The sequence below is a fragment of the Globicephala melas genome, chromosome 5 (assembly GCF_963455315.2).
Source record: "Globicephala melas chromosome 5, mGloMel1.2, whole genome shotgun sequence".
NCBI lineage: Eukaryota > Metazoa > Chordata > Mammalia > Artiodactyla > Delphinidae > Globicephala > Globicephala melas.
The window spans coordinates 123102167-123125952 of NC_083318.1; the positions used below are offsets into that span (position 1 = coordinate 123102167).

Consider the following 23786-nt stretch of genomic DNA (forward strand, 5'->3'; position numbering starts at 1 on the left):
TTCCCCCCAGAAATCTGTTTTCTTACCTCCATTTATCCCAAGACAAAAGCAGTGCCTAGCACAAAGTAGGAACTCGAGAATATTTGTGGAAGGTTGTAGATAGATGGATAAATGGCTTCTTGAAGTACCCATTTTTGTACCAGTTAGAATGGAGCACTGATCCATTTCTAATAAGCTGGAGGCTCAGCAGGGGTGAAAACAACAGATTGAGGAAGAGATTTTCTGTTTGTAGGCCTCAGGGAAAAGGGGGCAGATGTGGCCCTCCCGGCAGAGAAGCCCCGGCACCCTAGTCACATCCTAGGGCCATTTTCCTCTCCAGCTTTTCCTGAGGATCAGCTCTGCTGGCTCTTGTCCTGCCAAGCCTGGCAGGCTTCCATCAGCATTCCACTCTCTGTTTCTACCCAGTGCCGTCCTTGCTCCCAGTCAGGAAAACATACCTTTGCCTTGAACACCTAGAAATTAAAGAAGTGATTTTGAGTCTTAGGACGTGAGTTTCAGTATAGTTCTCCAGCCCTTATTTGGCTGGACAGAGATTTTATGCACATTAGCAAAGTACTGTAATGGTTTTGAGTTTGGACTGAGAAGTCATGTTTCCTGAGCAACCCAGCTCAGGTGCCTGTGTAATCTTGGAAGACTTACTCCATGTTTCTAAGTCTGAGTTTTCTTTTCTGTAGAATGGGGATAATACTACTACTACTGCATGGGATCATTGTGGGACACTTCAGAACAGTGTTTTCCAATAATAATATAGTGCAGGCCACATATATAATTTATATGTTCCAGTGGCTGTAGTTTAAAAATTATGTATAAAATAAATATGCTTCAGGGGTCTATTACACAGCACAGGGAAATATAGCCATTATTTTGTAACTTTAAATGGAGTATAATCTATAAAAATATTGAACCACTATGTTGTACCCCTGAAACTAATACGATATTTTAAGTCAACTATACTTCAATTAAAAAAAAGTAAAATGAAATAAGCGAAATTAATTTAAATATATTTATTAACCCAATATATCCAAAGTATTATCATTTCAACATGTAATCAAAAATAAAACAACTGTAATATTACTCAGCCATAAAAAAGAATGAAATAATGCCATTGGCAGCAACATGGACGGACCTAGAGATTTTCATCCTAAGTGAAATAAGTCAGAGAAAGACAAATATCATATGATATCACTCATATGCTTTATATGTGGAATCTAAACAAGTGATACAAATGAACTTATTTGCAAAACAGAAATAGACTCACAGAAGTAGAAAACAAACTTATAGGTACCAAAAAGGAAAGGGGGGGAGGGATAAATTAGGAGTTTGGGATTAACAGATGTACACTACTGTATATACAATAAACAACAAGGACCTACTGTATAGCCCAGGGAATTCTACTCAATACTCTGTAATGACCTGTATGGGAAAAGAATCTGAAAAAGAGTGGATATATGTATAACTGATTCACTTTGCTGTCCACTTGAAACTAACACAAGATTGTAAAGCAACTATACTTCAATTAAAAATAAACAGTGGTTCATGAGATTTTTTACATTCTTTTTATTCATATTAAGTGTTTTAAATCCAGTGTATATTTGACACCTACTAGCACATCTCGGTTTGAGCTAAGCACCTTTCAGGTGCCCAGTAGCTCGGGCCTGCTGTATTAGGCAGTGCTCTTTTAGCTCACTCTTATAAAACACAATACTTAGCACGGTGCTTAGTTCATACTTCGCATTCGACAAATGTTGGCAAAATTAATATTCATTTAAAATCATCAAAAACTGGGTAGACTAACATTTGACTGCATGTTTGCATATATTGCCACGTGGGAAGACGCCTCAGATCTGGTTATTTCTGTTTCAGAGGGATAAAGAGCTGACTTTAACGTTCTTGGCTGTTCCCTGTAAGTGGCCTCTGGGTTTCAGAATGAGGTCAGTTTGGGGGTTTATGGTTGCCTTTTCTTTGGGAGGTGGGAAAGGGGAAACTCAGTGTGCTTCAAGCGCTGCGTGCCTGTCTCTGTTTTTTTGGCTCTTCTCTGTTTAATTATTTGGAGCTGGAACAACTTGATTTTAAAGCAAAACATATGGGCTGAGAGTAATTGGGAGGACGTTTACTGGTGATGGAGCGGCAAAGGTATGTACGGGTTTAGGCCCTGGCCCTGCGGCACTCACTTAGCTATTGACGGCTTTCCTGGACTTCAGATTCAGTGTTCTTTCTTCAAATTCTCAAACCTTGTTTGGAAAGTCACAGTTAAGGTGGGAAATACTGGAGCAAGATTATAAAGGAAATTGTGAGTCTTCTTTAGGTCCTGATTTTTTTCTCTTCTTTGATGAAAACTTGGTTTCCAATCTGTTTATATATGATTTGGGAAAGAAAAAGGTTTTCCAAAGTGCCAGGAAGAGAGAGGAGAACTCCGCACAAAGAGGAGAAAGTTGACCCCCCGCTGAAGTTTTCTGTTTTCCGCTTTACTCCATTGATGACACCAGCACGGGGAACGTCTGTTCTACAACCAGTTCTTAATGTGAAGGCAAGGTTTTCATCTCTTTTTACCTCAACTTCCCTTTGCTTCCTGGGGAGGGAATATATGATACCCATGTCACATCCCCTATAATTCTAACCTGAATGCCTCCACTTTCTGTCCCATAGGGGAAAGGGGGGATGTGTCAAAACTGGTAAGAACACATACGTTGATGTTTAGACTCATCTCGGTTCAAATCTCTGCTTTTCCACTAGGAAGCTGTGTGCCTTTGAGCGGAGTAAACTCTCTCAGCCTCATGTGTCTCATTCTTAAAAAGGGGTTAATAATAGTGCCTATTTCAGAACAAAATTATTGTGACGCTTAAGAGAGACACGACATACAAAGCACTAAGCAGAGTGCCTGGAAAGTAATAGAGAAGTTTAATGTTAGCGATGAGGCGGGGGCCCTCAGCAATGATACGTTCACCCTCTTCGACGGCAAGAGGGACAGTGGACCACTGCGTCCTCTGCCACAACATCTCACCCATTGCTTGAGGCGACACTGTGATTAAATACTGCATCAGGGAAGTGACCGAACCTTTGTCCACAAAGAGCTTTAGCATCAGAACGTCTTGCATTTCACTGGGCTGAGTTTGATGTCAGTGTGGAAGTCAAGCGCTCCATGTCTTCTAAGGTCTGAAGGGCTCCTGTGTATGCACTTGTCCCTTGTTACCCTACTGTGCCTAGGACCTGTGAATATGAGAGTGACGTGCTGAATTGCTTTATCTGTGTATACAGAGTGCCCCAAACCTTTTGAGTCATTTGGAGGACTGGTGCATTTGTGGCTTCAGATCAGAACTGTAAAGCAAAATAGCATGCTGGCCTGGGCAGTGGAGGGGCTGAGCGTAGTGGGCTTTTTTGCTGGGATGTTGGAGACAGATTTTTCTGAACACTTTTCAAACCTCTATGAGCAAGGGTAGGAAAAAAGGGGTCCTCGGTTTTTGCTAAATCAAGGACACATTGCTGAGCTTTTCTGTGTAGGGACTCAGAAGGCATCGAATGCTATCTCACTGCGGTGTCAGATAATTGTCCGGGGATTTGGCAAGTTCTGCTTTTAAAAACACCACCACCTTTTCAGAGCAGTCATTCCTTGGCGTTTTTTGCAGTCCCCTCTTTTCTCTCTCTGCTCCTGCTGTTTTCCCAGCCCTTTCGGATTTATTAGCCTTGCCTACAAAGTGTCAGTAACTCCCCGCTGCGAATGGCTGAGACCTTGCCAGGTGGACCCGTCTCAGATTCCCCTGAAACTGGAGAGAGTAGCCACCCTCACTCTTGTTTTCTCCACGCCCCCCTCTCAGTGGACAGCTTCCCTGACACTTAACTTGATCAAGATGTTAGTAAAATAAACAGCTGCCGTGAGGCTGAAACTGCTTGTCAACCTGCCCACCCTCTTTTCACTTCACTGTTTGGAGAGGAAACTCAGAGCTGCTGTTGATAATAAAGAAGAGAACTAAGATGTGTCTTTTTCTTCGTGGTCAGTTACACCCAGTCTTGATCACTGAGCTCTTAGTGGGTGGACCACCCTGTGCAATGTGTCACCAAACCTGTGAAACTCTGATTATGAGACACACCATTATTTTAGGTACGATCAAGGGAAGAAAAGCAGACCATGAGACATCATGGCTTTTAAGACACATCCCGATTTCAGAGATGTTAAAATGTGGTGGAAAATGTGTATCAGAGGAGGTGGAGGACAGTGAGAACTAATTCAAATGGACCGTCCCCCTGGTTACTGACGGCTCCCCTCCGCAGCCGCATCTCAGTGCAGCTGATGAGGGAGTCTGTGTGTTTTTCAACTCAGTCTCAGGGGTTATTTGTGTACTCTGTGTTATGCATGAAGTTATAGCACTGAGTTGAGACCAGGCCGAGTCACGGAAGCCCTCTCAACTGCAATGTAAGTATTTTAAGTTTCCGACAAACAGAAGAATCCAGGTGTTTTCTTTGGGTCACCCTGGACTTGATAAGGTTCACGTTCCCTTTTATTTATTTAGTTAGTTAGTTGCACCGGGTCTTAGTTGTGGCAGGTGGGCTCTTTAGTTGTGGCATGCGTGTGGGGTCTAGTTCCCTGACCAGGGATTGAACCCGGGCCCCCTGCATCGGGAGCGTGGAGTCTTATCCACTGTGCCACCAGAGAGGTCCCTCACGTTCCCTTTTGAAGGAGTGATAAAGAGCTTGCTGAGGGACATTGGGGGCTTCGGCGTGCCCTCCCTGCCCCGGCCCACTCATGGTGGCATGATGGCGAGGAGAGAATCTCCAGCTCCTCTAAATTCATGGCCCTACTTATCCATTTGCTAGTGAACATCGTGCTCAGATTTACTCACTGTTTCCTCTCCTATCCAAAAGGCAGCGTTAAACATTATTGATGACTTTAATTTTACTCAAGATTCTACCTAATTATTCTTCTTCATGATCTGTTAAGCATTCAGCTTAATTAACAGTAAGCAGGTGCCCTTCCTCATACTGTAATAACTTTAATCAAGGGGATGATGGTATTTCTTTTCCTGTTAAAGACTGTTAGGTTTTAGAGAAAACTATTTCTCAGCAGGTAAAGTAACCAAAAAATTGATTGCAAACTTTGTACTAGTAAAAACATGGCATTTACCTTCATACTTACAACACTTTCTCCCTTTCTTTCAGTTTTTGGGAATAGCATTTCTTGGAATTGGACTGTGGGCGTGGAATGAAAAAGTAAGTTAAACATCGTTAAAATGCACACGTTTTGGTTGTAAGAAGCTGCACATTATATGCTGTCTCCTTTTCCTCTTTGACAACTGCCAAGTGTATGGAAACATGGCTCTTTAATGAAAAAGTACTCTTGGAAGATAACGTCACAGTTCAAAGACTCTTTAAGAATGGAGCCTAAATTGGTCACTCGACAAGAATTTCAGTAATGCTTATAAATAATACTAAAGCACCTGTAACCTTTTTTCTCTGTTACTTTTTAAAAAACCCTTTGGAAGATTATTCAATCCATAAAAAATGGTATTTTAGCGTGAGCATTACGTGCTGAGCTGTTAGCATGCGGTATGTATGAAGGAAGCTAGATATAATTCATGTTTGAACATCAGATAAACTTATCACTGTTGCTAATGTGAACACTTGTCTGCTGATTGAAAGTTTAAAGGAATATTCAAACTTTGTAATCAAATACAGCACAGAAAGGGCTAAATCTGGCAGGAGAAGGCTGCATGAAGATACAGTGTTCTGGGTGGTTTGTTCTGTAAACAACACACTCACGACACCACTGCCCTGTGTTCATTCCTCCACTTCGCTTCCCATCCATACCTTTCAATTTTTTCTCTGCAACTTCTACTGAAGCCAAGCTGTGGAATTCAAAAATAAACACGAACTCCTTTTTGCTTCCTTCTTTGGATGTGAGATCACTGGCAGCGTTTTATCTGTTCTGGTATTTGGCTACACAGTGAAGTTTTGTTATCTCCCACCTGTGAGAGTGAGTGAGTAGATGGATTGCTTAAAAGTTGTAAACTAAGACATTGGCTGAAATTTCCCCAGAAGACCATTCTCTTATCACTTTGGTATTTCACCCTCTGAGCTTGACCAAGGCCCAAAGTCAGGAGTTCCTTTGAAGTATTTCATGTACTAAGAAAGAAGAGAAAAACTACGGAAGTCCAGCAAACAAAAGCCCTTCAGACGTAGGAAGGAATTTCCACAGGTAAAACAATGTTTAGATAGACTGCGTCCAATAAGTTCAAAATAAATCCAGAGTTTTGAAATTGAACCACCCTCTGTTTATTTACGTAATACTTCTACAGAGTGTGAAAAGTTTTATGGAAAATGAACCACCTTCCAGCCACCTTAGGAGGAAGGGCGGGGATTATACGTCAAGGGAGACAAATTACGTTCCCAAAACAGAGGTAATTTTATCTCTAGAAACTGTTCTGTTGAATACTGGCCTTCTGGTTTAGGATCAGCTTCTGCCTCAATCCCCTTGTAAGCCTGGAGATTTGTATTGGTGGAATCTCGGAAATTCCACTTTTAGAAGCCCTCTGTTTGCTTCGATGACAGATCATACAGCTCTTTATAACTCTCCTTTAATCAATCCATTTCTATCAGCTCTGAAATGATGCTGGAAGGCATTATATGAACTCATTGTCTATTCTAGCAATACATAGAAAATTCATTGTTTTGAAGGTTTTTTTTTTCTCTTTGTGAAATATAATTATCCTTTTGTTGCATCAGTTGCCCCAGATGTCTCTTCTCTGATAAAATCACAAAATTCTAAAACTGGCAGTGTCATACAAATAGCAGAGCAAGGGAATGATGCGGTCTCTAGGGAGGGATGAAATAGCAGTTCCCTCTTTTGTCAGGGCCAGTGGTGTCAGCAAATGAAAGGTTTCTCTGGAGAGCTGAGGTTACTTGGCCAAGGTTACCCAGCTACTGTGTAGCAGGGCTCTGTGAGCTGGGACCAAGCGGAGGCAGCAGAGGGTAGATGACGCGCAACAGCCCAGTTTGGTGTGCGCTGGCCACGCGTCTGGGCCCTGAGCCTGAGGGTGAGGATGCAGCAGTGAGTGATGCAGAGTCCCTGCCCCGTGGGGCTTGCGTTCTAGTGGGGGCCTCGGCAGTAAGCAGTCAGCTTGCCAGGAATACGCGCGCAGGTATGGTGAGTGCCGCTGAGAAACGTCAGGTGTAGCGTAAGGGCTAGTTAGAGAGTGGTGGGGAAAGGGGTCTCTTTTAGGTAGAGTAGTTGGGAACAGCCTCCCTGAGGAGGGGGCACTGGAGCAGAGACCTGGATGAAGTTAGAGGGATCTGCATAGCACTAGGGGAACAGCATTCCAGGCAGAGGGAATAGCAAGTATGATGGCCCTGAGTCTCAGGGACTTAGCAATTCCAAGGAACAGGAAGAAGGCTGGTAGGACTGGAAGGGAGAGAGCCAGAGCAAGAAGAAGTGAGGATGTGGAAAGAGAGGCAGGCAGAGCCCGGAGCCGACAGCATCCTGCAGAAGTTGGATGAGAGGCGGTCACCGGGGCATTTTGGTAAGGGCGTGTCCTACTCTGGCTTTTGTTTTAAGATCGCTCTGGTTGCCGTGGGGAAAAAAAAAGCACAGCTCTAGGCGGAACAGACCAGAGTTCAGATGCTGACCCCTCCATTTCCGTCGGTGTGACTTTGGGCAGCTGCACTAACTTATCTGAGATACCCTTGCCCTGTTTATGCAGGGGCCGCTCATGTCACCTCATAGGGTTGCTGTGAGGATGAAATGAGATGGCTCCCAGCACAGCGCCCGGTGTGAGGTAAATGCCCTCTGGAGACATGGTTCCCTCCCCTGGATGCATTGCTACAGTACGTCCACTCCTACATGGGGAAAGGAGCAGACGGTGGCTTTGAAAGCTGCCTCAAGTTTTAGGAGAGTTCCAGGCTCTGATCCATGGACCCGAGAACTGGCTTTGTGTTGGGGTCTCTTAAGGAGGATGTGATGTGCATTGATGGACTTGGTAACTGCAGAGGCTACTCTGTTGAAGCCCTTCGGGTTACCTTCTAAGCTAGACCAGGCCTCGGATGGGATGACGTTCTGAGGTGAACCACAGCCGGCCAAGGGCGGCAGCTGCATGCACCTGCAGGGCGGATCACACCAGCCCATGAATCAGTAAATCCCCCCAGTGGAGATGTGGTGACATTTACTTGAAAAGAGGCCTAGAGGGTAAATCCCCAAACTGGGTCACAGCTGGAAGGATCAGATTTCCTTCACAGATGGGGTTTTGCACTTCTTCGTGTGGAGTACAGAAACCTTGGAGGCAAAAGTTATTACCCCTCATACTTACTTAATACCAGGCTGGGTTTTAAACCTAGGACTGATATTACAGTTGAATATTAGACATAATAATTAAATAATTTATATTATCTAAATTCCAAATAGACTGTCGAGATGCAAAGAATGAGTGTGTCTCCAGAGGGAACTGGTTTGTGTGCAGTTTTTCAGAAATCATAGGATCTGCTGTTTTAGAAGGAACATTAACCATCGTGTAGCGTGAATCACCTCTACAACAGGCTTGGCAACTCATTCATTCAAAGAACATTTGCCGAGCACACGGCATGGGGCAGGGCTTGCGCTGGGCTCTGGGCAAGTAATTCCTCAGGGAATTGAGGGTCTAGGAAAGGCATGCATATATACATAAAACATATACACGTAGAAATAAAACAAGGCATTGCCACAATGCTAATTTGGAGTGTATAGAAGTTTAACAATTCCTTTGGCAAAGTGCTCAGACCTTCTCTCTCTCTGGGTTTCTCTTACTGTTAGAAAGACCTTCCTCCCACCCCATTAGAATCATGTCCTACTAGCCTACTAGTTTTCCTTCCTTGAATGTGGGTCTGCCCTGTTGGATCCCACAGTAAGTCCTTCTCCGTATTAGTCCTTGGTTCCTTCTGAGTTTCCAGGCTGCACATCTGCTTCTCTCTGGGTGGAGCCCTTTCATGAGCACCAGGGAGAGGGTGCTTTAGGGGCCAAAGAGGGTATGGCTGGATCATGTCCCTTCTCTCCTGTCTGCTGTCAGTGCAGCTTGCGATCACACAGTTAATCACCAAGAGTCCCAAATTGGTCTCAGATCCAGCTAGGTGTCCTCCGTCCATCCCACATCTGGCTGATTTTCAGAGGCAAATGCAAGATTCCAAATTGACCCAGTTATATTCTACCTGCGTGTCTACCTGCTAAGGCCCAAAGCTGTCATCCAGCACATTCCCCGTTCCATTTAGCTTGGCTTTAGCTGTACTTTTAATCAACCTCCTCCCTCAATTCCTTCTTTGAACTCAGGCCTGCCTTTAGCTCTCTGTCCCAGTGCCACCTGGCAAATTCAGATTCAGTAGGTCTGGGGTAGACACCCCAGGGAGGCTCTCTTTTAGCAAGCCTCTTATATTGTTCTGATTGCAGTCAAGTGTAGTTATCACTGATAGAAGCCACTGATACGTTGAGCAGGCCAAGGGCAGAACCCAATGACATGTCACTAGAACTTTGCTTTGGGGTTGACACTCATTCACTTACGTGTGCCCTTGGGTGTCATTAGTCAAAGAATTTCTAGTCCATCTACTTGTCATTACATCAGACTGTCTTTCTGCATCTTGTCTTTTTCTCTGAATAACCAGCCTAGGACTTATTTCACCCTGGCGCTTTCTTATTGAAACCATATGGGTCCTGAAGCACATCATTTCCTCACCCAGGTGCCCTGAAACTCTTACCAGCAAAGCAAGGACTAAGCCATGTTTTATCATTCCTCCCTTCCAGGAACACTTGCCTCACTTGGCTTCCAAGAGATCACACACTTCTGGGTCTCCTACCTCGTAAACACTGCCTTCTCACACTCCTTTGCAAGGTCCAGCTCGCCTCTCGGATCTCTGAATTTTGGAGAAACCCCTCTCTCTCTTCACTCTTGCTCTGGGAGCTCTCATCCAGGCTTGGAGCGTTAGGTACCATCTGTCACTGATGACTTCCAAATTTAGATATTTGGTCCCGGCCTCATCTGAATCCCAGACTCGTCACATCCGCAAGCCTACCCAGCATCTCTGCTTAAATGCCCACCGGCCTTTGGAAGCGTAAGAATCCAAAGCAATGCTCCTGATTTCTCCCCGCAAACCTGCTCTTCCCAATTGTAGGAAATGGCAGCTCTGTCCTTTCACCCACTTGGGTGTTCGTGACACCCTTCTGTCTCTTCTTCTCATACTGTGTTCAGTCTCTCAGCAAACACCATGTGTCTACCTTGAAACTACATTGAGAATCTGATGTCTTTGTACCACCTGCACGGCTATCCCTTGATCTAAGCTGCCACTTTTTGCCTGTGTTAGTGCAGAAACCTCTGTTGTTTCCCTGCCTCTGCTGTTGTGCCTCTACTCCCACCCCAGGCCAGAGTGATTCTTTTAAATGTAAGACAGATGCTGTCATTTCTCTACTCCAAACCCTCCAGTGCACTTACTGTCTCGCTCAAAGCTGTGTGTGGTGCTCCCTCACTTCTGAGACCTTATTTCCCACACTGTGCCCTCCCCTGATGCACTGTAGCCCCCATTCATCATCTTGCTGTTCCTCTGACATCTCAGATGGACCCACCACCCCAGGCCCTTTGCACTGCTCTTCCCCTACCTGACGTCCTTTCCTTCCTGGTCTCTGCTCAAATGTCACCTTCGTCTGTAGGTGAAGGTGAAGCAGCCACTCTCACCCCAATCCCAGCCCTTTTCCCCTCTTCCCTGTGTTTTTCCCCCTCTGTGTTTTCATAGGACTTATCACTTCTGTGCTAACAAGGATTCCCCCCGCCCCAAGAGGGACTTTTGTTTACTGCTACACTCTAGTACTTAGAACGTTAACTGGCACGTAATAGACGTTCGTGAATGAATGAGCGAAAAGGGAAGATGAAAGCATTCTTTTAAACCCTGGCTCTATCACGCAGTATAGAAGTCAGTAGTCACCTCAGATCTCTAGTAAGCATGTTATCAGTTCTTACAGCCTAAAAGGAAGTAAAATTACATGTGGTTTCTGAAGTCTGATATGATAGGGGTTCAGTGTTAGAAATAGCAGATTTCTTACATCCATTAATTCTGGATATCAGGGGAAAATTTTATTTATTTCTGGCATAAAAGTGGGACTCTATATATGATTATCTTGATTCGTGGAAAAACTAGGGGTACCTTTCCTCTTCCGTTTTGCCTAATGTTTATGCCTTCCCCCACCCACTTTCGCGTGGCTTGTGGGATCTTAGTTCCCTGACCAGAGATGGAACCCGGACCCTTGGCAGGGAGAGCTTGGAGCCCTAACCACCGGACCACCAGGGAATTCCCGTGTTTACGCTTTTTACTTAATTCTCAGGTCGGGGCCAGAGGCCGAGCGACAGATCACTGACAGCCGCCAGCGAGGCGGCTGCCAGCAGAGCTATTGAGGGCTAGGGGGAGACTCGGCTCTTCCGAGTGGGAGAAGTGCGCTTCCCTGGTCCTCAGTGTGAGCTCCTGGTTCCTGTTGGGCGTCCTGCCACCGCTTCCCCAGCACCAGCCCCCCGGGCGGAGGGGGTGCCGGGCCTGGCTTGTCTGACCTGAAGACTCCTCGAGGCCAGGAGCCCGTCTCCTTCACCGCTTTATGCTCGGGTCTAGCATCGTGCCTGCTATACTGCGGATGCCGTGTTGCTTGTGACCAAGTGAATGAGAATATGCAAGAGTGCCCCCCACGGGCTCTCCCTCCCTGAGTCCCCTCTCTGCTCCTCCAACCTCCTCGCCTGGCCTGGCTCTGTCGGCAGCGGCTGGAAGGAGAGAGTGGGTGCACAGTCCTGCCCCAGGAGGCAGAATGGCAATGAGAAGAGCTCTAGCTTCTGTCGCTTTTCTCCCTGGCTGTCCTGGAGGCTTTGCGCCCTGACCACTGCCTGTAATTGTCAGTCTCACTTCAGAACCCTCCAGTTGCTTGCTGTCACGATCGTACAGTAGACTCGCCTTGGAAATACCTTCCCTGTTTTCCCAGGAAGGAGAAGTTAGACAAGGAGATTCCGTGATTCAGGCAGTTCTTAGCAGTAGCGGTCAAGGTAGCCAGAGGGAAGGTGGTAGGTGGAAGTGGCTACCGGGTCACTTAAACAGAAAAAGGCATGCCTCACCTGAGATACTACTTCAAGGAGACATTTCTGAGATGCTGAAAATACTTTCGAAGATGTCAGTTTATTACCTGAAATGTAGGAAGTTTGCATCTCTTTCTCAATTGTCCATGTAATCCCCTCAAGTTCTCTGTTGCAGCTAAAAATCTGAAAAGCAGGGTATTCCCTGGTGGCGCAGTGGTTGAGAGTCCGCCTGCCGAGGCAGGGGACACGGGTTCGTGCCCCGGTCCGGGAAGATCCCACATGCCGCGGAGCAGCTGGGCCCATGAGCCGTGGCCGCTGAGCCTGCGCGTCCGGAGCCTGTGCTCCACAAAGGGAGAGGCCACAACAATGAGAGGCCCTACGCACTGCAAAAAAAAAAAAAAAAAAAAAAAAAAAAAAAATCTGAAAGCCACAGCTGTCGTTCAGTACCTGGAAAGCCAGCCTATGATCTGTAGGTGCTGTACCCAGTATGGTCAGCAGACACATGAAATATGTTGGAAAAACCCTTAATTCTTCACTGTTCGTATGTCCCGGTAAACTTTGCAGAGGGATTTCTCAGGAATGAAAATTCAGGGGGGTCAAAAATTGAGTGTCTTCGTTGTTTACCCTCAGATACCAGAGTCCTGCGCTCATTTTAGGCCCCAGTCCAGGCCCAGTTATTAGACAGGGCTGGATAATAAATCGAAACCCCAAACCTAACATTGCCTTAAAGTGTCCTCCCTTGCCCAGCACCGTTAGCCTTGCGCCCCTGAAGAGAGGAAGGGCTGAGGCCTTCACCCGCCCCCTGCTTCCTCCTGTCACCCCTCCCCCGGTCCCCCTGAGGTTCCTCTACCCACTTCCTGTCAGGGCATAAGTAGGGGTGGGACTTCGCCCTCTGGGCCTGACAGCTGGTAAAGGGGATGCTGCCTTGGTCTTTTGGAAGCTTCCCTGCGAGTCCCTCTGCCTGGCGGTTCCCTTCAGCTTGGTGGACATCCCTGTTCCCCGTGGCCGCCTTGCACCCCTGCCCAGACGTGCCGTCCACCAGCTCCTCTCAAATCTGCTTCTCGGGTCTCTTCTCACCCCAAGCTGCCTGCCCTGTGCTGCCGTCATCTTTTCTCCTGGGCACGCTCGTCTGGGGGTGAGGCCAGTCCCACCGGGACAGCCCTTGTCTGCCCTGCAGCCCTCCTCAACCCCAGATTTCCGGGGCAGGGGTTAGACCTCAAGCCACAGCCTCCTTCCCGGGCAGACTCAGGCCCTCCTTGTGGTGTCTCAGAGCTTCCTCAGGGGTCCCCTTGAAACTTCCTTACTAGGTTTTGAATCAAAAGAATCCTGCTCCCCTACCCAGGAAGGAGAGTCACACAGCACAGCGACTGCTTTCTCTGGAGAAATCTCAATTCCCTCACCCACTTCTTATCCACTTGGTTTCACTGAGACGTGCAAGAGAAGGAAGTCTTTGCGTGTGTGTGTGTGTGTGTGTGTGTGTGTGTGTGTGTGTGTGTGTGTGTGTGTGTGTGTGTAGGGGGAGGTTGTTTCCTACTCACTTTGGTTTTCAGATTGTTATCAGTAAAGTCTGAGGTGTGACTATCATTCTAACATCACGTTTCATATTTTTCTTAACATTTTAGAAACAAACACATGATGTTACATTGAAAACAAGAATCGGCTTGCCCACTGCTGCTGTCTCTCTTCAGACAGTAGAGCATCGTGGTTAAAACACTGCTCTGGGGTCAGGTGGCAGGGCTCAAAGCCCCTGCTCTGCCACTTTCTCACCTGGGTCACCTGGCAAGTTACTCCATCGCTGGGTCTGTGTCCTGCCGTGGATAGTAGCCGTACCTGGAAGGTTTACTGTGAGGGGGAAATAATGCAGGTAGCCCCGTGCCTGGCAGAGTCCGTGCTCAGTAGGGGAGCTCTTACGTGGCTTTCGTCCCAGCGTTCAGCATCTCTCGCCTGCGTCACCATGGAACCTAGCGGCTCCTTAGCTGCTAGCAGCTGTAGCAGGTGTAAGTTTCCTTAGCACCTACCCGCTGCCCAAGGAGTAAGCTTTCTAAATGCACAAATGACCCTCCTCTGCTCAAAAGGCCTTCAGATTCAAACCCTGCCCCGCTCCACCAACCTCTGTCTCCTCTCACCACTTGTCACACTCACAGGTAGACCTCTCGGTGGGCCTGGTCCTGCCGCTTTGTCTCTGTACTTGCTGACGTGACCTTCTGCCCCTCCTGTCTACACCCCCATAACACACACTGCTAATACCTCTGCCCAGCGCACTCCTGCTAACTTGTCTTCCCTCTAGACTAACTCCTGACGGTGTCACCATACGTTTTCTCCGAATACGCATGACTAGCACAGCACCCGGCACCTCTCAGGTGATTCCTGTTTGCTCAGGATCTGAATGAGTTGTGTATCTCTGAAGCCCTAGAATACAGTGATCACCTGCCACTAGGCTAGACTTTTTTTTTTTTTTTCGCCTTAGTTGCAGGGCCACCGTGATCAGAGCCTCTATTACATATTTCAGTTTAAACTTTTTACTCAGGAATATTCCTGGGTATGTCTCTCATCTTCTGAACGTGCCAATGAAATATCTGGAGAGTGGCTAGGAACACGCTGGATTTCTGAAAAGCGACACTTTTGCAAGTGGCTGTTTCCTTGTTCAGAGAGGCAGTCACTCCCACCAGGGTGGTGATGGTAGTTTCCCGGCCTGAGAGTGGTACCAGCGAGGGGACTTGGTGCAGCTGTCCTCCCCGGTGGCTGCTTGATTGCAGGAGTCTATGGAGCCCTGAGATACGACTACCCCTCCTTTTCTTTCTCACCACAAAAGCAGGCCGTGGCCGTTTTTTATCTGCAAGAAGGGATTACTTGAATCTCACCGATGACCTTTTCTGACAAGATAAAAATGGAAAACCACACATCTTGAAAGCGTCCGGTCTTCCTTTAACCTTACATCTCTTTGCCAGGCCACGAGTTATGCTGCCCCTACACCCTCACATCTCCCTGAACTCAGGTCCCAGCGAGCTCCCATTCCTCTGCGTCCTCTCTCTGGATCCTGCAGGAATTCCTTAGATACATGGGTGTTTTGGAGTTTGCAGTGTGGCTTTGCCCTGTAACATTCCTTGAGGATCTCCGATGAATTGTTAAGGGGCACGTTTCCCTGTGCCCCTGTGTCCCAGCTTGGACTTCCTGTGGACATTGTTTCAAAACCCATCGCCAGCTCTCCAGGGCCATCCTCTCTGAGTAGCTCATTTTCTTGAAAATGTCCTGTCTCGTCATTCTTTCTCAGGTAGGGAAATGCTTCTCCCCCTCTTACTCTAGGAAAAGTGTTGCCAGTTTCACCCAGGAGTAGTTTAGGGAGGGTGGGTGAGTCAGGGCCCAGGGTCATAAATCTCCAAGGGGTCCATCTGGCCTGGCTTTGGGTGCACATTCCATTTGCCTGTCTCTCTGTTTCTTATCCAGCAGTTGGAAGGAATGCGCCTGTATATGCCAAAGCAGAAGAGTCCCAGACTTTAGGGGCTTATTAATGCTATTTTTGCATTTCTTTGCTGAGTTGAGAGAGAAGAGACTGAAGCTTGCCAGGTGGCACACAGAGGCTGCTCTGTGCTGGTGGGGAAAACCACAGACACTCCTGAGGTTTATTGGTTTGAAACCCTTCTGGAGTTTTGCTTGCGTTTTCATTTCTGCATGTGTGTAAAAACCTCTTCCGAGAAGAAATAGTGATGCTCAGAATATAGTCTTTTATCGCCGAACCCTGGGGAGGGGCTGCTTAAATTCCAGAGACTGTTGAATGAACGAGGTGCTGATGGGGAGATGGAGGGTGGAGGGTGGAGTCATATCCTTACTGAGACTTACCATGTTCATCAGACCATTGGAGGACGAGATCTCGAAGGCAATGGGACATGGTTTAGTAACTGGGAAGTCGTTCAGGAGCCATGAATCTTCAGCGACCAGCGTGCGCAGTCAGCTTCTTGGCAGCGGTGGTATCCCTGGCCTGGTTCAGTGTGCAGCATCCCGGCCACGTGGCTGCCGGCTGCTGGGCATGCTCTCCGCTACTGGCTGACTTCTCACTGCTCCTTTCTCCGCTGCGCTGCTTCTGTGTACTCTCAGCTTCCACCCCCTCATGGCCTCTGCCTACTCCTGGCTTTTGCTTACTCATGGCCTCTTCCTTCTGCCTTTACTCTGAGTGCCTTTTAGGTGACTTCCAGTTTCTCAAGAAAGAAGATTGATTGGCACGTCGGTTCCTGCCACCTCCTTTAGACATGATCATCCAGTGTGGCCACGGAGCTTCTTAGAAGGGGGTCAGGCAGGGCAAGTGCCAAAGCAGAATGGATTCCTCTCCAAAGCCGTTGGGTTAGAAGCCCCTCCAGTGTGCTTTCTGTAGCATCTGATGTTTTCCTCTTGGTCCAGTATAGTCGTGATGATAATGACGATGTTGATAAACTTTGATTGAATTCTCGTTATGTGCCAAAGACAGCATAGTGTTTGGATTTAACTTAGATTATTTCCTACATCCTCATGATAACCTTATGATGTAGGGTACCATTTCATAGATGTGGAAATTGAGGCTTAGGCAGGTTTGGTAGCTTAACCGAGATCACACAGGTAATAGGTAGTGGAACTGAGATTCAAGACAAGGTAGTCTGTATTGCGATGTCCCGTCTGTCTGTCTGCCCTACATCTAGCCCTTGTCCAGGCTGCCCTTTTTCTGGATTCCAGAGGAAATTGCAGGTGAGCCAGGTGGCTTGAGTACAGGGTGGCTTGTGCCAGGAGGAGGCCGACCCTGGACCGCTGTCTGCCACACCCTAGAGCAGACTTGTCTAAGTAGCTGGAATTTCAGAGTCTCCCTTGTATGGTGACAGATACACATCAGTACATTTTTTGTTTGTTGGCTTTCTAAACTTCTGTTATAATGATATTGCCTCAGCCGTGTTCCATTAATGTGTCTTGTTTCTTCTTAGACTCATCTTGGTCTCCTTGCTAAGTCTGAGAGATACTGTCTAGTACGTAGGGGTTAATGGAAATCTCCTATTTTCCTTGGCAGTCATCTCTTAAAGGCTCCACATTGATATGCCAAAAGCTAGTTGTCTAACAGCCAATTTGTGGAATGGCTAATTTGCTGAAAATATTTGTTTTAACTTTTTAAATTGACTGCGCTTCATTTTGTCTTTACAGCAGCACTTGGTTACGGTCGATTTGTTTTTGCCTCTGCTGCCCCAACAGCTGTAGACTTGGAGGAGATGAGTGAGGGTCACAAGAATATAGGTACAGGTGTATACAGTATGAATATGAAGAATTCTTACGGATGTTCATTTATACTAGTTTTTTTTAATGTAATCTTCATGTATTAACAAAGGATATGTGTATGAGAAATCCTCCTTTTATTCTTGACTCTATAGTATTAGAATATATTCTTCTTGTGACCTGCAATCTTGGTCTCTGGCTCTCTCTCTTATTCTCACTCCTTCCTTTTCTGTCTTTGCTGCTCCTGTTCAGAATTCCACCTTCACGTCAGCCCTAACAAATGGCTAAAGGAATAAGTACTTGTGGACAACTGTTCCGCTCTTTATCCATTTATCCTTATTCCGGTTAGATTCAGCTTCATAGGATGCTATTTTCTGACCTTACGCACAAGGCCAGTACCCTTGACGTCTTTAACTCCCAGGGCGTTGCTGCAGGATCCAGGCAGGAGGAGGACTGACTACTGGGGTGCAAATTCAGGCTCTGTGTGTGCTCTTCTCACATCAGCAGCAGCTCTGGGTACAAAGGAGAGTAGCCAGATAACGTTTTGTATTGGTTTATTTTTTCAATAAGTTTGAGTTCTAAAAAGTGGTTATTTAAACCCAAGGACTGACCATTCGAGTCAACGTGGAGAACTGGAGCTGAAATCATGTACGTGTCGTTGGTGACGTAGGCAAAACCTAAAAGTTCCTTCCAGAACTGATTGTTTCATTAGTGATGCTGAATTGATAGTGAGTCAGCGTGAAGGAGATTATTTACACTGGCTCAGTTGCTGTGTTGACTGGAAACGTCAGCCATCTGAGTAAAGGTATCATTAAATCCAACACTGCCCTCTATACTCCCCACCCCGCCCCATCTGCTTCCCACCCCCGACCCAGTACTCTTTTCCAGGGTAGATTGTGAGCTTTCGTTTTGGTCGTGTGTGTGCTCGCACGCACATAGATGCAACGCTAAAGCACAGTTTATTTGAAGCTGTCGTGTCGTGTGGGACTCCTCAGGTGCAAATTCAGATCCAGATACAACCACTCTATGCGATCAAGGGGTCTGAGGATCCTGAGTGACTCACAGGACTCACGGTCAGGCCAGGGCTTATAATACCGTCAGGATTTTCTTCCCCTACCCTCGTTCTTTGTTTGTCCCACTACAGACTGACTTTCTCCACAAGGTGAAAAACACGCTGCACATGGCTCCAGAGTTGGGCCATTTACAGCCTCTGCCGCTAGAGACAGATGCCTGTTCCAGATCCTGGTGTCGGAGGCAGGGAATTTCAGGCTTTCCGACTCCTGCCGGGGCGGTGGGGTCACGTGAGAGCTGGCAGCTCTGAGGTGGTGGTGGAGTGGGTTTGGGAAGAAGGAATCCTCACAAGAAGAGGGAGGCGCTGTTCCCTGAAGGAGAGGGTGGCGCACACAGGTGCCCGGAAGATAAGGTGTCTGCCGCTGGTGTGCTTGCACGTTCCTCAGGATTTACCACGAATCTGAATGCCTGTTTTAAATCACTTGGCAGACTTAACTGTAATATTGGATTTTTTTTTTCTTCCGGCTTCTTGTCAACTACAAGCTTTAATTATAATCATTCTTCAGCTGGCATGTCCTAGCGCTTCTTACTCATCTGTCAACTTGAGTTTAACACAGTTAAGGAGTCCAGGGAAAGACCCCGTCTTTGAGACAGCAGAAGGCTGAGCTGTCAACTGCCTGTCGGTTTTGTAGTCCCCAGTCATTGTTGCCAGGATTATGTTCAGCTCCTCCTTGGTTTCTCTGTGTAGTTAGAAACAGTAAGACTGCTCCTCAGTGAGTATTTGGAGACACTGCACAGGTGAAAGAGTAGGTCTTTTTTCCATCCCCATCCAGGTTAGCTATCCTAATCCTCAGGAAAAGAAAACTGGGCCTTGACTGCCGTACTTTGTGTTTTAAGATTCAGGTTAGTTTGCGGCTGACAACTACCTGGGATCCATTAAAAATTAAGTTTTTGGTTGTCTTTTCTGTCCTCTGCAGAATATGATTTCCTACAAGCTCCCAGTATCTGTCTCCAGCCCTGTCTTTTGCCAGAATGTGGGATTAAATGAGTAGAACCTTCAGTGCAGCTCAGCCCCCAAATGATTGTTGTTTCCATGGAAACAGTGGAAGGCCTCTCAATTAAAACTGCCCCTGCAGGCTGGGGAGGGTAAAAGTATGAAAATGAGTTTGAGAAGCCAAGTTCTCATCCTCCAAATTAAACCCAGAGAGGACAGTGCTCCAGGAATCTACTGACAGTTGGGACCATACTTTTTTTCGCCTTTTGGTGAGGGAGGGTCTCGGTATTTCAGGCACAGGTGTGTGTTGGTTTGCTTGTTTGGCTAAATTCCTCAGGTAACTGTCCTGTTATCCATGGAGCTCTTTGTGTACAGCCGTGGAGCATGGAAGAGTGTTTGGGAACAATCTGATTTTTGCTCAGACTTTGGTGTGAATCACAAATAAAAAGCCCATTAAAAATGGATGAAATCATAGAATGGTCTTAAAACTGGAAGGAACCTAAAGGACAGTAGGTGCCAGGTTCCCCTCCTCTTCGAGAATCCCTCCTGGAGCACGGCTGAGGGAGGTTCACAGCTTCAGCTCCCGCCAGGGGAAGCCCATGTTTCTCAGGCCGCCTTCTCTGCCCCACTGCTGGAGACCCACTGGTATTAGAAAGGCCTCTTTATGCTGGAACTGACATCTTCTCCTGTCCCTTCCAGCTCTGCTGCCTCTTTTTGGTGCCAAGTAAATTGAGTCTAATTCTTCTTCCATAATTATATTGACTTTTTTTTTTTTTTTTTTTTTTTTGCGGTAGGCGGGCCTCTCACTGTTGTGGCCTCTCCCGTTGCGGAGCACAGGCTCCGGACGCGCAGGCTCAGCGGCCATGGCTCACGGGCCCAGCCGCTCCGCGGCATGTGGGATCTTCCCGGACCGGGGCACGAACCCGTGTCCCCTGCACCGGCAGGCGGACTCTCAACCACTGCGCCACCAGGGAAGCCCAATTATGTTGACTTTTTAAAGTTTAAGAATGTTATCACACACCCTCAAAGTCCTCTCCTCCCCTGGCTGAGCAGGTCTGAAACATTAAGACCTTAAATATTACCACCTCTGTTTAAAGGCATTCTGAGGGGAGAAGTTGATTTCCTTCCAATTCTGGACCCTCACCACTGTCGCTTAGATTTTGTTTGACTTCTGGCAATTTTTGTTTTTTCTCAGCATCATTTGGGTAGGTGGAGAATTGGTTACAGTATTTCTGGGTTTTCCTTTTTCCCCCCTGGAGTATTCATAGTTCAGAGCTTGGAAATCTAAGAAACACAAGGTTGGATCAAACCATTGATCTGTGCAGTTTCACGAAGGGTGTGGTTGCCTCGTATGATGTCACCCCAGACATTAGTGAATACACCCTACATTCCTAAGTGTTTAATAATCTCTCATTTTTCATCTCTGACTTTATTTAAACTCAGCCCTTCATCTCTGACTTTATTAATCTCAGCCCTTAATCTCAGCCCTTACTCTCAGCCCTTCATCTCTGACTTTATTTAAACTCTGGCCTTTTTCATAAGGTTAAAGTTGTGCATTTTAGGAGTCCTTTGTGCCTCATACGTGTTCTATTATTAGTATCCTATTATTGTCCTTAAAGTGATTCCTGCCTACCCTGCGCCCACCCCTGCAAGAAACAGAAACCTTGTAAACAAAATTCTCTTGTTCAGTGTTCCTCCAACCTTAAAATGGGTCAAAACATAGAAACCCTAAACTCAGGTGTTGATTAGTACTGACTGAAAAGTGCTGGCAAGCAAGTACACAGCTTCCACTTGGTAGAGAAAGATGATTGAAGTAGACATTCTGTTCTGATTCTAAAAAATCAATAGCTGTGTGCTGTGTGACCTTCAGCAAATCACCAAACTTCTCTGGGTTCCGTTTTCCTCAAGGATAAAATGAGATGAGTATTCCTGTTTTTCCAGGTTGTTGGGAATGCTTTGAAAACAAATTGTTTAATATTAAGACTTTACAGCAAACTATACCATGGTACTCTGGGGGTATTTTGAGAGCTCAAAAGAAATTTAATAAGATAAGAAAATAAAGTACTGATGATATTGGGTATTTAAGACTCACATACCTCCACAATTTCAAAATAGCAGTAGCTGGCCTCTGTAAGAATGAATAGTAAATATATACCTTCCATCATAGAGGAAAACATCTCATAAAATTTCTAACTTAGGTTCTGGGTGGTATTTGATGTGGTATCACACTTAAGGGAGAAGAAATTTCTGTAAAGAAGTGGCATTGTTTGTGGAGAAATGAAATTACTCTGGGTCCTTTTGGCAGGAGAACAAACGGGTTGCAAGCCAGGGAGTAACCTTTGATTTTTAAGTCATTTAAATGAGGGTAAGGAAATACGCTAATAACTCAGTGTGGGACAGCCATGGGCACAAACCACCCAGGTGGGCTTTGGGGATCTGAGCCGGATAGGGTCTCCCAGGGAGCTCAAGGGTGGACCTGAGGTGAGTTTTCCCTGGAAAACTTTTAGGGGCTTGTGGCTGGGACTGGCTGCCCTGTTAGCTTTAAGATTCCAGCTTTCCCCTATTTCCTGAGAAGCACCAGTGATTTGAAGGTCGCCCTCGTCTGGCATCTGCGTGCCCTGGGGGCGTAAGAATGACAGACACCTCCTGGGTGTTGAGAGGTGTCTTTCTTACACATCTGTTTTTCACTCAGACCACTTATATTTGGAGATGTAGAAAGCAAAGTAACATCCACGTCTTCTCCGTACAGGGTCTGGGGACGGTTTCTAGGGGTCATGTCTTTGGTTTATGTAGTTTTACCGAAAATATGAACCCACCTTGACCTTGGAAAGTAGTTTTTCTTTTCTTTTGTTTTATCTATCTCCCTATCTATCTATCTATCTTTCTTTCTTTCTTTCTGTCTGGCGGTGTTTCTTGATGTGATGTGGCAGTCAGATACCTCTCAAGGTTTTCTTGGGGTGGGGTGGGGAAAGACAGTGGCAGTCATCTTTTCATGATAGAAAACTGACCCCGCCTCCTGGCACCCTGTTGTGTGTTCTTTTCCGCTTCCAGGGAGTTCTGTCCAACATCTCTTCCATCACCGATCTTGGCGGCTTTGACCCAGTTTGGCTCTTCCTCGTGGTAGGAGGAGTGATGTTCATTCTGGGATTTGCTGGGTGCATTGGAGCTCTACGGGAAAACACTTTCCTTCTCAAGTTTGTAAGTACCGCACTCTGCTCTCAGGTTGAGAGCCAAACTCTCATCTCACATCAAAAGGACACCCTGTCTACCAGCAAGAGTGAGCCGTACCGAAGGCACTGGCGAGCATGTGGCCTGGGTAATGCTTTTCTTTTAGGAGGGCTTTCTAGATACCCACCCTCCATCCTCCTCTGCCCCTGCCTCCTTAATAATATCAGCACCGGCCCCTCCCCATGCCATCCGTGGAGGCTTTGTACATGGATATCATGAGTTTGCATTCCAATCCCTAAAATCGCTTTAGGACTAAGGTAGGTCTATCTAGGTACCTAGTTTTCTTCTTTTGAATGATTTTTTGCCCCCTCTTTTAAGCACATAGTCAATAGAAAGCTGTTTAGGTAGTTGGTTTAGAGAAACCAGACGTAAGCACAGTGTCTGTGACATGTCCAGATTAAATCTGTTAAGCAGTAGGTTCTGGTGAATAAAGAGAAACAGTAAATGCATATCTCCTGTGTCCTCTGCCAGCGCAAAGGCCTCCTTTGTGTGACCAGCATAATTTTTAGATCCCTTGTGGGGTATTTGGTGTGATCATTGTCAGCATGAATATTTTTGGAGGAGGAGTTTAACCAGGGGGTAGATAAGTATTAAAAGTCGAGAATGGGCTTCCCTGATGGCCCAGTGGTTGGGAGTCCGCCTGCCGATGCCGGGGGCGCGGGTTCGTGCCCTGGTCCGGGAAGATCCCACATGCCGCGGAGTGGCTGGGCCCATGAGCCATGGCCGCTGAGCCTGCGCATCCGGAGCCTGTGCTCCGCAACGGGAGAGGCCACAACAGTGAGAGGCCCGCGTGCCGCAAAAAAAAAAAAAAAAAAAGTCGAGAATGAAAAGTAAAAGCCTTTTCCTTTGGAGATTCCTTCCTCAAGATATCAAAATGGCCTGTGTTTACTTGTGTGTGTTTGAAATCAGTTTGGTAGGTGTAGCCAGTGGTCACCTTCAGCTAAGTGTGCCTGTCTGTCTCGAGCTTGGCATTCTGGTGAGCGTCTGTCTCACAGCCCCATGTACGACAGCATCCACGCCCCTCTCCAAGAACAGAAAATGATTTTTCAAAACCCCACCATCCTGTGGGGAGGCAAGACGGTGGGACTTTGGAAGAACAGCCTTAGCGTTATATCCCCTGTTCCTAGGGTCATTCTCTACCTCAGCTGACACATCATCATCTAACTGCATTTTCATTTGAAACAAGAGCGTTGACCAGAACTAGTCCCAACGGCCCTGCCCTATGTGATTCCCTTCCCCCGCACTTCTGCCGCATCTCCTCTGGCATCTTTTCTTGAATC

At 46.7% G+C, this 23786-nt stretch overlaps 1 protein-coding gene across 3 annotated transcripts in view; it reads left to right on the forward strand.

Moving 5' to 3' along the window:
• The window catches only part of TSPAN5 (tetraspanin 5), a 174482-nt gene that overhangs the window by 139154 nt on the left and 11542 nt on the right, over positions 1-23786 (forward strand). Inside the window, exons 2-3 of one of the 3 annotated variants that reach the window (XM_030865630.2) lie at positions 5152-5202; positions 22330-22476. In XM_030865630.2, coding sequence (XP_030721490.1) covers positions 5152-5202; positions 22330-22476 — 198 coding nt within the window. The remainder of the gene's footprint in view (positions 1-5151; positions 5203-22329; positions 22477-23786) is intronic. The other 2 variants (XM_030865631.2, XM_060299769.1) reach the window with 2 other exon arrangements.